Below are 13,956 nucleotides of genomic sequence, written 5' to 3'. Positions count from 1 at the left end.
AAGGAAGAAAAGATTGTGCAGAGCTGTGCTCTTAAAGTGGAGTTCCACCCACTTTTACAACTGTTCAGCATCCCTCGCTCATCCCTTTTCTCAGCACCTACTGTATATCTGCTGTATTCAATTTTCACTTCCTCCTCCCTGGCCGTGGCCCATCGCATCATTTCCTGTTTGCAATGCCTTCTGGGAAGGGGCGGCAACTTCCTCTGACACTGCCGTTGCTATGGAAACCTGACCTGAAACCTATTACACTGCTTATGCTGCACTGAGCATGTGCAAGATCTGCAAGGATGAGATCCAGGAAGAAATACAGTCTGGCTTCAGATGCCCACACTTAAGATGGCCACGGCCTGCTGTAAGTTTATAAAATAACAAACTACTGCTATAAACTAACAAAACAGACCTTAGTTTACAGACTAACTTTACTAGAATATATTAAGCTTGTGTACTATAGGGGTATTTTTATTTAAAAAGTATAATTTCGTCCGGAACACCACTTTAAAAACGGCAAACTGACTGCTAATCTATCTTATATCTCCCTTCTCAGAGAACGTGTGAGAAGTTATCAGGCCAATAACAGAGCTACGGAGCAAGAGACAGCTACAGGACATAGTGCTTTGGAGAGAGATAAGAAAACACTACAGATATATGTGCCCAAATCAAAATGTCATGAATGGGGTTTACATCCACTTTAAACAGCTTCTCTTCCAATCTCATGGTGTGGCCCCATGTCCTCTTACACTCCCCGAGACTGAATAGTTTCATACCCACACTGGGATTAACACAGATATTTGAATATGTCTCCTCTCAAGCGTCTTGTCCAGGGAGAATAAATTTATCACTTGTAGTCTTTCCTCATATTTGAGGTCCTCCAGCCACCTTATTAAATTTTGTTGCCCTTCTTTGAACTCTCCAGTTCAGCACATTGATGATTGGTGACCAGAACACTCCAGATGAGGCCAAACCTGAGTTTTTATAAAGTGGTAGAATTACCTTTTTATCTCTGGAGTAAAACCCTTTAATGCAGGCTACTATTCTGCTGGCTTTGCTTGCCGCAGCTTGACAATGCATGTCTATGAACAGATATGACACATGGCCTGTCACATGTCAAATAAAACTATTATGTTGCAGCCTATATTGTTACAATTGCCATTCTAGTTGAATCTTATTTCAAGCCCTTAAAAGTTGGCAAAGAGGGTAAAAACAAAAATAAATACCCTGCACTAAACATTTGGTGTGCCAACAATTTGGTACAAATGCTAATATTTAGGACTTAGAATCCAAAACGAATATACCTCAAATTAATTTCCTTGCCTACATTTGACAAGCGTCAAGAAAGAAGATAGATACTAATGTACAACCTTGGGTAGTACAAAAACATCTTACCTGTGGTTTGAGGGGTAACCTGGGTGGAAGGTCAGAGATAAACTCTTCAAAGCGAATAAGTTCATGAGCATGGTGAAGCAAGGCTTCTGAGGCTTGATTCTTATGTACAAGTATTATATGGAAGCCATGCCTGTGACGCAGGTCACTCAATTCAAGAGCAAAATTTACATCAGCTAGAAAACCAAAAACAAAAAAAATAAAGTCAGAACAGATTATTTCCTTGCCCTTCCTGACAATTTATTGACACATCAGTTCAGTAATGGAAGTTTGCATTCTTTCCTGATAGTTTGCCCTCAACATAACACACACACACACACACACACACACACACACACACACACATATAGGTTTTGATATGCAGGCTTCATTACTTTGCATTGCAGCGTTTTTCACACGTCAAATCGAACTCCAAAAACGCAATAAAGCGGGATCAATTTACAACCATGAAATTTATCAGAGTAAGCTATTCTTACATGTGCCATACAACATATCTGAATCCGACAGATCAGTGTCTCAAACTGCAGAACTTTCACCAACACCCTAACCCAAACCTAAGCCTTCAACTCTTTCATACCTGAGAAAACAACTTAGTAGCCTTTTAAAAGAGTTAGATGGATGATGGTAATAAAACTAATCACATGTTAAATAGTATAATAAGTGACATGGACTGACAGATGCAAAGTAATAAGACATGCAGTTATGAAATGGGAATTACTTACTGGAAACCAAAACCACAGTTGCTGGAGAAGTGTGGGTATCTGCAAACCTCCTTAAACTCTGTCGGAGTTTATCATCTGCAGCGTTCTTTGCTGTAGCATTGATATGGGCAACTGTTACCTGTTAGATTGACAAGTAAACCAAAAAATTATTACCTCAACTCATTTGACATCTGTCATTCAGAGGTGGTTTGCATATCAAAACAAATATTCAAAATTTAAATATAGCATGATGCATAGTCCAATATCAAAATGCATGACATTCTCACTAACTGAAAAACATCCAAAAACCCCAAGATACAGCGCATCCAAAAATATTCACATCGCTTCGCTTTTTCCACATTTTGTTATGTTGTTACACCCTTATTCCAAAATGGATTAAAATTATTTTCCTCAAAATTCTACAAACAATACCCCATAATGACAATGTGAAGTTGGTTTGAAGTTTTTTTTTTTTTTTTTTTAATTTGCAAAACCACATCACATGTGTACACAAGTTCTCACATCTTTTGCCATGACACTCAAAATTGAGCTCAGGTGCATCCCGTTTCCGCTGATCATCCTTGAGGCTGGGTTCACACTGGTACGACACGACAGTCGTACATCTGTGGATCCAACTCTACCCTGCTACTTGAAGTCTGACTTCAATGAACAGGATCAGACTTTGATCTCGGCAATACCAGGCACTGTGTCTGGTATGAATCTGTAGGAGAAACTCATATATATATCTCCAAGACCATACCAGACCCTTTGGTCCGAATTGGATTTTAAGGGGAACCCCCATGGCCTGGGGTCCCCCCACAATCCACACCAAACCCTTATCCGAGCATGCTGCCCGGCAGGTCAGAAAAAGGGGATGGGGACAAGCAAGCGCACCACCCCCCCCCACCCTACCCCCGCATACCAGTTCACATGCCCTCAACATGGTGGGGCTCTGCACCCCCCACCCTAAAGCACCTTGTCTTATTGATGAGGACAAGGGCCTCTTCCCGACAACCCTGGCCAGTGGTTGTCAGTCTGCGGGTGGGGGGGGGTTATCCGAATCCGGAAGCCCCTCTAACAAGTGACCCCACCCTATGTGAATGAGTATGGGGTACATAGTACCCCTACCCATTCAGCCAAAAAAAAAAAAAAAAAAAAACCACCAACACACAGGTTTTTGACAAAGTAATTTACTAAAGCAGCGCCAGCGTCCATTCTCCTTCCAATTTCTTCTCCCTCTGGTTCTTCTCCCTCCACTGACATCCTCCGCTGTTCGTTCTCTTTGCTGTCTTCTCCCTCTGCTCTTCTCCTGACGCTTGCTCCCACTGTAATGCTGGGGCTGCTGTGTGCCATTACCTATATAGCCATGAGGCATGGCCACCCATCAACATGGGGGCAAGGTGCCTTGGGAATGCCCCAAAGCAACCCCCCCCCCCACCACCACCACGTTAAGGGCATTTGGCCTGGTATGTTCCAAGAGGGGGGATGTTGAGGGCATGTGGCCTGGTATGTTCCAAGAGGGGGGACTCCACGCTTTTTTTGCGTGGGGTTCCCCTTCAAGATCAAAGCACAAGTCGCATTCCAAAGTCAGATCAGTTAATACGAACATTTAAAGAGATTCAATAGGCTGAAGTAGGATCAAAGTCGGACCAAAGTAGTGCAGGAAACTTTTTCAAAGTCGGACAGACTTGTGTCAGATAAGTTAAGATGGCTCTCATAGGGAACCATTTATTTGTACACATGCCTTGTGCTCCCAATGGCGGAGCATTTGTCGTACCAGCATGAACCCAGCCTGAGAGGTACATTCAGGTTTATTGGACATGATTTGGAAAGACACCTGTCTATCAAAGGTCCCACAGTTAACAGTGCATGTCAGAGCACAAACCAAGCCTTGAAGTCCAAGGAATTGTCTGTCAGATTTGTATCGAGGCACAGAAAAAAAAAAAAATTCTGCAGCATTGAAGGTACCAATGAGCACAGTGGTCTCAATCATCCATAAATGGAAGCAGCTTGGAACCACCAGGACTCTTCCTAGAGTGGGCTGCCTGGCCAAACTGAGCAATTGGGAGAGAAGGGCCTTACTCAGGGAGGGGAAAAAGATCCTGATGGTCACTGACAGAGCTCCAGCATTTCTCTGGGGAGAGGAGAACCATCCAGAAGAACCACCATTCTCTGTAACACTTCATCAACGAGGCCTGCATGGTAGAGTGGCCAGACGGAAGCCACATAACAGCCCGCCTAGAGTTTGCCAAAAGGCACCTGAAGGATTCTCCGGACATGAGAAACAAAATTCTCTGGTCCGATGAAACAAAGATTGAACTCTTTGGCCTGAATGGCAAGCATCATGTCTAGAGGAAACCAGGCACTGCTCATAACCTGGCCAATACCATCCCTTACAGTGAAGCATTGTGGTGACAGCATCAGGCTGTGGGGAAGTTTTTCAGAGACAGGAACTGGGAGACTAGTCAGGATCGAGGGAAAGATGAATGCAGCAATATACAGAAACATCCTTGCTGAATGCCTGCTCTGGACCTCAGACTGGGGTGAAGGTTCATCTTCCAACAGGACAACAACCCTAAGCACACAGCCAAGATAACAAAGGAGTGGCTATGGGACAACTCAGTGAAAGTCCCTGAGTAGCCCAGCCAGAGCCCAGACTTGAACCCAATTGAAAAGCTCTAGAGAGATCTGAAACTGGCTGTGCACCGACACTCCCCATCCAACCTGATGGAGCTTGAAAGGTCCTGCAAAGAAGAGTGTGAGAAACTGCCCAAAAATAGGTGTGCTGAGCTTGTAGCAGGCATACTCAAAAAGACTTGAGGCTGCAATTGGTGGTTCACCAAAGTATTGAGCAAAGGCTGTGAAGACTTATGAACATGGGATTTTTTTTGTTTTTCATTTTTAATAAATTTGTAAAGATTTGAAACAAACTTCTTTCACATTGTCATTATTGGGTATTGTTTGTCGAATTGAGGAAAATAATGAATGCAATCCATTTTGGTATAAGGCTGTTACATAACAAAATGTGGAAACAGTGAAGCGCTGTGAATACTTTCCGGATGCACTGTAGGTCTATGCAGGATTCACACCATGGAATAGTTACTTCTGGTATCAAAACCCCCCCGCAAGAAATTAATTAATTTCACCTAAAATCTTAATTTTTGTATACAATAGAGAATTAAAATGTTTAATGGAATCTTATGCCTCTTGAGGATTCTGGTTATGCAATCTCTTCTTGAAGCAATAACTACAAGGAGGTTTCACTTTGTAGAATGACATTTCAGATTTATTTTATTGTTTAACGTAGCAGAAGCAATTGGAACAAGCAGAACCCACATATTGACTCAGTGACAGACTCCAATTTGACCTGGATGTTGGTGTGGAAAACATTTCCATTGTAGTTCCAAGAGATAACTAATCAGAAGGTGACGTAGGATTAGGATGGCCATTAAAAAAATATATATATTACCTGACAGTTATTTAGTTCCTCAATTACTTCCTTGTTTTCCTTACTGATGTCACAGACACAGATGAATTCTGCCTCTCTATGACCTTTGAAAAAACGTTCACGAATTCTCTTCACAACAGTTACAGCTGAGCGACCGCTGGGCACAGAGCAGTTTTCAATGTCCCAAAACACACCAATAGGGGGAAGATTTTCCTGCACCTGTCCAGCAGATGACATCTCAGGGGCTCCTATAAAAATGCAACTTTATTAAACCACAAAACACATTCAAGGTTCAGATTACTCATAGAAAAACAAAATCACACGTGCGCACGCACACAGGGAAAATTAGGTTTACCACAATTTTGTGATGCTTTAAAGAAATGCTTAGTTCGCATGATAGTCGTATCCTTCACGTTTTCCTGTGTTCCACACCCATTGCACAAGGGTAGTGCAGTAGCCTGGGTGCTTGGAGGTGGAATATTAGGCCACATTTTGTTTCCATCATTTACGCTACTAGTAGGTGGCTGCAGGAAGAGAATAAAAAATTTAAACAATTAGATTTTTCTCAAATCATTTCAATTATGCTTGGCAAAATCTTTTTAATGAAGCACATCCACAAGTATATCAAAAGGTACTGACTAAATGAAATTATGAACATAAGGAGTTGACAAGACTTAAAACACAGCTCAATACATTAATATCAAAACAGTCTTAAAACAAACCTCAAAGCGGAATTAAACTCCCATGGCTATATTAAAGGGATTGTCCATCATCATTGTGAGTCCATCATTTGGCATCCATAGCCACCAAATGTATGACTTGGCCCCGCCCCCCAGCACCATTGGATTTTATTGACAGCAGCGGGAGCCAATGGCTGCACTGCTATCAATCTATCCAATCAAGATCCGAGAACCCCAGGCAGAGGAAGAGCGCACCGGCTCAGTCAAGTAAAACGGAGGGTCTGCGGGGCAGGTCACTGACAGGTGTTTTTTCACCTTAATGCATAGGATGCATTAAGGTGAAAAAAAAAAAAAAAAGAGGGCTTACAAACCCTTTAACCACTGGGCACTTAAACCCCCTTCCTAACCAGTCCAATTTTCAGCTTTTGGTGCTCTCACATTTTGAATGACAATTACTCAGTCATGCAACATTCTACCTATATGACATTTCTGTCCCTTTTTTCACACAAATAGAGCTTTCTTTTGGTGGTATTTAACCGCCACTGGGTTTTTTTTAAATTTTTGCGCTATAAAAGAAAAAAGACCGAAAATTCTGTAAAAAAAATTATTTTCTTTGTTTGTTATAAAATTTTGCAAATTAGTAATTTTTCTAAATAAATTTTGGCTAAAAGTTATACTACATATCTTTGGTAAAAAATAGCCCAAATTGGTGTAAATTATTTGGTCTTTGTGAAAGTTGTAGAGTCCACAAGCTATGGTGCCATTCTCTTAAAATTGATCAGACCTGACGTACTGACGGCCTCTCTTATTTCTTAAAGCCCCTTTCACACTGGGGCGGTAGGGGGCGTCGGCGGTAAAACAGCGCTATATTTAGCGCTGTTTTACTGCGGTATTTGGCCGCTAGCGGTGCAGTTTTAACCCCCCGCTGGCGGCCGAAAAAGGGTTAAAAAAACCCTCGTATAGCGCGGCTATAGCCGCGGTATTACCGCGGTATAGCCGCGCTGTCCCATTGATTTCAATGGGCAGGAGCGGTTTGGGAGCGGTAAATACACCGCTCCTTCATCGCTCCAAAGAAGCGGCTGACATGAGATTTTTTCTTCTCTTGCCAGCGCACCGCTTCAGTGTGAAAGCCCTCAGGCTTTCACACTAAACAAACAGCGGAGGCTGTTTAGGGGCGGTTTGCAGGCGCTATTTTTAGCGCAATAACGCCTGCAAACCGCCCCATTGTGAAAGGGGTCTAAGACCCTAACAAGCCAGGAAAGTACAAACCCCCCCAAATGACCCCTTCTTGGAAAGTAGACATCCCAAGGTATTTAGTAAGAGGCATGGTGAGTTTTTTGAAGATATAACTTTTTCCCACAACTCTTTTTTTCCCCCCTTCACAAAATTGTTATATTAGCAGGTTATTTCTCACACACAGCATATGCATATCACAAATTACACCCCAAAATACATTCTACTACTCCTCCTGAGTATGGCGACACCACATGTGTGGGACTTTTACACAGCGTGGCCACATACAGAGGTCCAACATGCAGCGAGCGCCATCAGGCGTTCTTGGAGCATAAATTACACATATAATTTCTTGACTACCTTTCACACTTTTGAAAGTCCTGGAGCACCAGGACAATGGAAACGCCCCAAAAATGACCCCATTTTGGAAAGAAAACAACCCAATGTATAATCTATGATGCATATCGAGTCTTTTGAACATGTCTTTTTTCTACAAATTTTTGCAAAACCTGTAAAGAAAATGAAAACACAAAAGTTGTCCATTTAAACAATATTTCTAACACATAGCATGAACATACCAAAAATTACACCCCAAAATAGATTCTCCTACCCCTGAGTACGGTGATACCACGTCAGAGACTTTTACATAGCCTGGCCACATAGAGGCCCAACATGCAGGGAGCACACCATCAGGTGATCTAGGAGCACAAGTTTCAAATCTAATTTGACTACCTATTACACTTTTGTGAGGCACTGTAGTGGTATGGATGTAGCATGGATGAGAACTGATGTGGCATGGATGGGATGACTGAGTATGGCTGAGTATAGATGGGATGGCTGGGTACAGCTGAGTATGGCTGGGTATGGATGGGATGGATACTGCTGAGTACGACCGAGGGCGGCCGGGTACAACTGAGGGCGGCTGGATGAGTATTGCTGAATATGGATGAGCATTGCCGATTAGGAATGGCTGGCTGAGGATGGATGGATGGATATGGCTGGCTGAGTATGGATGGCTGGGTATGGATGGTATGGATGGCTGGAGGGGGCATATCAGCGCTGTGGGCACTACACATCCAGTCCACAGCACTGCATCACCCGATCTCTCCTCTCTCCCCTCGCGCTGTACCGATCTGGTACAGAGAGGGGAGAGAGGAACCGGACATGCCAGTTTGTTTACATGTGATCGCTCCGTCATTGACGGAGCGATCACGTGGTAAACTCCTGCTGTCAGCGGCCATTTACCGTGATGCGCCGGGTCCTTCAGACCAGGCGGTCGCGGATATTCCCGGGCGCGTGCCCCAGGGGACTCGCAGGGGCAAGATTCTGGGAGGACGTCCATAGACGCCCTCCCAGGATAAGCCGCCCACGCTGTAGCCATCTTTCGGCTATGGCCTGGTCGGTTAGTGGTTAAGGCTTAGCTATAGGTACAGTAAATACTCAGATATTTACTTTTATATGGGCCAGTTACGTCACTGGTGCATGCGCTCTGAAGGAACGGCATGCCTGTTCCATTTCTTCAGAGTCCTGTGCCGTGAATAGCAGCTCTCGCGCTCATGCATAGCCAATAAGAAAGCCGGAAAATGCAAACCCGGAATGAAGACCGGGTGAAGATGAAAGCCCTGTCAGCACATCGCTGGAGGGCTTCGTTGTCAGTTAAATTTCACATAATGCGCTAGTATGAAATGCACACATATTAACCACTTGCCGACCGGCTAACACCAATATACGTCGGCAGAATGGCATGTACAGGCAAATTAACGTACCTGTACACTGCCCTTTAAGACGCGGCATTGTGGGCGCAAGCCCATGTCTGTCCGCGGGGATACCCACGATCGTCTCACAGAGAGGAAGAACAGGGAAATATAAAAAGATAAAAATGCAGATTGCCGCCATTACTAGTAAAAAAAAAAAAAAAAAAAAATGGATTCATAAAAATGCCATAAAACTATCCCCTATTTTGTAGACGCTATAACTTTTGCGCAGACCAATCAAATGCTTTTTTTACCAAAAATATGTAGAAGAATACGTATCGGCCTAAACTGAGGACAAAACAAAAAAAAAAAAATGTTTTTTTTATATATTTTTTGGGGATATTTATTATAGCACAAAGTAAGTTTTCAAAATTGTCACTTTGTTTATAGCGCAAAAAATAAAACCGCAGAGGTGATCAAATACCACCAAAAGAAAGCTCTATTTGTGGGGAAAAAAAAAAAAAGAAGTCAATTTTGTTTGGGAGCCACGTCGCGCGACCGCGCAATTGTCAGTTAAAGCGACAGTGCGGAATCGCAAAAAGTGCTCTGGTCTTTGGCCAGCCAAATGGTCCGGGGCTGAAGTGGTTAATTTTACCTTGCAGGTTTAAAAAAAAAAAAAAGCCAGCATAGCAATTTAGTGAGAATATAATTTTTTTAGAACATAATATATAAACATATATACACACACACACACACACACACACACACACACTGCCCCAGAGTTACAAACATTCGACTTACAATGTCATGTTGGTCCTGGAAACTTACTGTCCGCTGAACCGGTCAGCAATCCCACATCAATGCATTGCCAGTTAATCCCTAGGCCAGTGATGGCAAACCTTGGCACCCAAGATGTTTTGGAACTACATTTCCCATGATGCTCATGCACTCTGCAGTGTAGTGGAGCATCACGGGAAATGTAGTTCTAAAACATCTGGGGTGCCAAGGTTCGCCATCACTGCCCTAAGCTATCCCAAAAACATTTTTGGCTAGAGTTAAACCAAAAAAATAAATAAATAAACCCTGTTCCAACTTTCATTCAAATTACAAACCTACAGAACCCATCTTATTTGTAATCCGGGGACTGCTGTATAAATACTATATATATTTTAAAAGTCTAAGAATTGTTTTATTAATGATCAACATAGACACTTATGTCACAGTGAAAACTGATCTCTGAAAAGTAATAAAAAAAAAAGAGCATCTATGGTCAAAACGTGAAATCATTTACCACTTCAGATCCAGGTTTCACCCGTTCACTGAAAAGAGCATTTTTTGCAATTTGGCACCCTGCTGCTTTAACTGGTAATTGCGCAGTCATGCAACGCTGTATCCAAACTAAATTTACATCCCTTTTTTCCCCACAAATTGCTTTCTTTTGGTGGTATTTGATCACCACTGGGGTTTTTTTTACAATAAACGAAACAGACAGAAAATGTTAAAAAATAAATTTGGGAAGTTTTCTGGCCTTCTTATAAATTGGTCAAAGTCTGCCCTTCTGTTATTGGATGGAGATGAATCACAGGAGGTGTGTGCCACTTACCCTATTCCGATTACTACTTCCTTCAAATATCTAGGGATTCAAATTACATCCCAGCCCCGGGACTTTATACATTTAAACATATTTCCACTCCTACAGCGCTTCCGAGACAAAATTAAGACCTGGAACTCTGTTAATGTCGGTAGCAGGTAGAATAAATCTAGTAAAAATGATTCTTATGCCCCAGTTACTTTATTTTCTGCATAACACTGTTGTAATATGTTGGCCAATTTATGTATAATATTGTATTGGAGTGCTGACCAGAAATTCAGTTGCATTGTCCAACTGAATTTTAACATAGCAAGGGAACAAGCTGAAGACTCTTTGATGTGTTAATCATATGCAAGTCTATTTGAACATCTCAAAGGGTATTCAGGTGGTATGTTAATCTAATCTTGTTGATGTTGATATGCGGGAGTGCAAATTGGGGTGGTTTATGACTACAGCTGTTCACGGCTGGGGGTTGTTGTCTGTTTCAAAGACTAAAGCTAATCAAAGGCCAATCAAATTGCTCAGCCATTCAATGCCTGGTGAATATAACACGGCATTCAGTCTATAGGTTTAGTAAGTGAGGCTTGTCTGTGTAGGGGAGGCTTGTCTGTATGGGGGAGAGGCTTGTCTGTGTATGCACACTCGGACCTAAGACATGGGACTTTGAATTATATCTCCTCTGTCGGATTTCTTTGTCATCTGTGGACTTTGGACTTTGTTCTGTGTTGGAAGTCAATAAAGTGCATCTCTCTGGAAGAATTGGGTTGCTGCGGAAGAGTACTTATTAATTATCTATACACCCAATATACAATAAATTTATATACCCGATCACTACAAACACCCCTATGGTTATCCCCTTAAAAATATTTCATATAGTTAATGCCATTTTCCGAACTCTTATTTGGAAAAATGGTCCCGCCCGGATAAAATTAGAACACCTACAGAGATCCAAGGACTGTGGTGGACTGGCATTGCCCAACCCATGGTTGTATTACCTGGCCTCCCAATTACAGCACCTGATTGGTACATCTGTCCCGTCACAAAACTCATCCCACAGGTTAATGATACATACAGTAGGTAAAGGCCCGATTCATATGGCTTTAGAGGCATTAGCCTTCACTAAACCACATAAAAAATACCCAACGTTCAGTTTGATTCAAAAGGTGTGGAGTAAGTCCAAATATCTCCAGAATGTTGATGGATATACGGAATATAGTCCCATTTGGCACAATGAAACATATGGGGAACTAGCTAAATTACAGTGCGGAGCTCGTTGGAAGCAGTTTGGAGTCACTCATATCAAACATATATTTAGGGATGGAGTATTACGAACATTTGCTGATTTAAAGGAAACGTATAATCTGCCAGCCTCAATGTTATTCTACTATGTGCAGCTTAGACATGCAGTACACACACAGAGCCGCTCTTCGGAGTGGCATTTGTCCCCAACCCCGGTATTTAATCTACTGAGGGATGCTGACTCATCTAAAGGATTTATTTCTCAATGCTATGCCATCCTGCTACAATCCGTGATGAGACACCATCCCTTGAGGGTGAGAGAGAAATGGGAAACAGAGGTGGGACAACTAGACGGGGATCAGTGGGAGATCTTTCAGGCAGTGAACCAATGTTCACTCAATGTGTCACAAAAACTTACCCAATTATATATACTATTGAGAACATATTACACTCCACACAGATTACATTTAATGAACAGGCAGACGGATCCAACGTGTACTAGATGCAAACGTGAGCATGGAGACCTTACACATATGCTGTGGAGATGTCCCAAATTACACATGTATTGGGCAGGAGTGGTGCAAAACATTAACTCAATTTTTAATGTGAATCTTCCACAGGACCCTAGAGCGTGTCTCTTGGGGGCTTCGGAGGAATACGAATGGGAAGGACACAACAGAGAGGCTGTGCATAGAGTACTTTTTCAGGCCAGAAGGCTGATTATGACTCACTGGAAGTCTGATAGGCCCCCGACTATTAAAGAGTGGACGGATAATATTAACACAACTCTAAAAATGGAAACGTTGATTTATCAACAGAGGTAGCATGCCAAAATATGAAAAAATATGGGGTCCATGGTTGGATGTACCGGGATTAGCACCTATGGAGTTGGTATATGACAGGTTGCTAGGAATCAATGCCAGGTGAAACATGGATAGTGGTTGACTGTATTTGGAACAGGGTCTTAGCCGTGTTATATTGAGACCGTTGATTGTTTCCTGGATTATGTATTGCATAAGAGGAGCTATGTAAATCTGCTTACAATGTTTTTGTAATGTTCTTCCTGCAAACCTAATAAAATCTTGTTGGATTAAAAAAAAGAAAATGTAAAAAAAAAAATTATATTCTACTTTTTGTTAAAGAATCTCTAATAAACTCAATTTTTGTCATACATTTTAGGACAAACTGTATTCAGCTACTTTTTTTTATTTTTTTAATTACCAAAATTTAAATAAGCGTATATTTATTGGTTTGCGCAAAAGTTATAGCGTCTACAAACTATGTTATGTTTACTGGAATTAACACAGCTTTTACTTTCTGACTGCCTCTCTCATTTCTTGAGGTGCTAAAATTGCAGGGCAGTACAAAACCCCCCAAATTACCCCTTTTCGGGAAAATAGACACCCCAAGGAATTTGCTGAGAGGCATGTTGAGCCCATTGAATATTTCATTTTATTGTCACAAGTGATTGAATAATTACTACTTGTCACTGAAATTATAAATTGCTCACATATGTCATGGGTATATGTGTAATTACACCCAAAAATACATTTTGCAGCTTCTCCCAAGTACGGGAATACCACATGTGTGAAACTTGGGCAGTCTAGCCGCATTCAGGACCCCAAAAACCAATCACTGCCTTGACTTTAAAGGCATAAAATTGCTCATTTCACTTCCTCACTACCCATCAGTTTCAAGGGCCCTGAAACGTCAAGATCGCACAAAACTGCCCCCCCAAAATGACCCCTTTTCGGAAAGTAGATACCCCTCAGCATTCTTTTTTGAAAATTGAAAAAAGAAGAAGAAATAAATTTTCCTTTGTAATAAAAGCGAAAAGGTAGTGAGTAAGGATGAGCCGAACACCCCCGGTTCGGTTCGTAGCAGAACATGCAAACAGGAGAAAAAAAAAAAAAAAGTATGAACCCTGTTAAAAAGTCTATGGGAAGCAATCATTTTAAAGGCTTATATGCAAGTTATTGCCATAAAAAGT

General features: G+C 41.9%; 1 protein-coding gene across 11 annotated transcripts in view; it reads right to left on the bottom strand.

Moving 5' to 3' along the window:
- The window catches only part of MARF1 (meiosis regulator and mRNA stability factor 1), a 453,542-nt gene that overhangs the window by 350,660 nt on the left and 88,926 nt on the right, over positions 1-13,956 (bottom strand). For all 11 annotated transcript variants that reach the window (XR_012235026.1, XR_012235025.1, XM_073591154.1 and 8 more), the window contains 4 exons: positions 5,885-6,053; positions 5,551-5,777; positions 2,103-2,220; positions 1,384-1,556 (listed from right to left, as the gene is read on the bottom strand). Coding sequence is in view for 9 of the 11 variants with exons in the window: in XM_073591154.1 (XP_073447255.1) it covers positions 1,384-1,556; positions 2,103-2,220; positions 5,551-5,777; positions 5,885-6,053 (687 nt within the window). In the remaining 2 variants the exon portion in view is untranslated. The remainder of the gene's footprint in view (positions 1-1,383; positions 1,557-2,102; positions 2,221-5,550; positions 5,778-5,884; positions 6,054-13,956) is intronic.

The sequence above is a fragment of the Aquarana catesbeiana genome, linkage group LG06 (genome assembly GCF_042186555.1).
Source record: "Aquarana catesbeiana isolate 2022-GZ linkage group LG06, ASM4218655v1, whole genome shotgun sequence".
Classification (NCBI taxonomy): Eukaryota; Metazoa; Chordata; class Amphibia; order Anura; family Ranidae; genus Aquarana; species Aquarana catesbeiana.
Note: the sequence above shows the minus strand (reverse complement) of the source record. Positions and strands in the feature narration are given on the sequence as shown.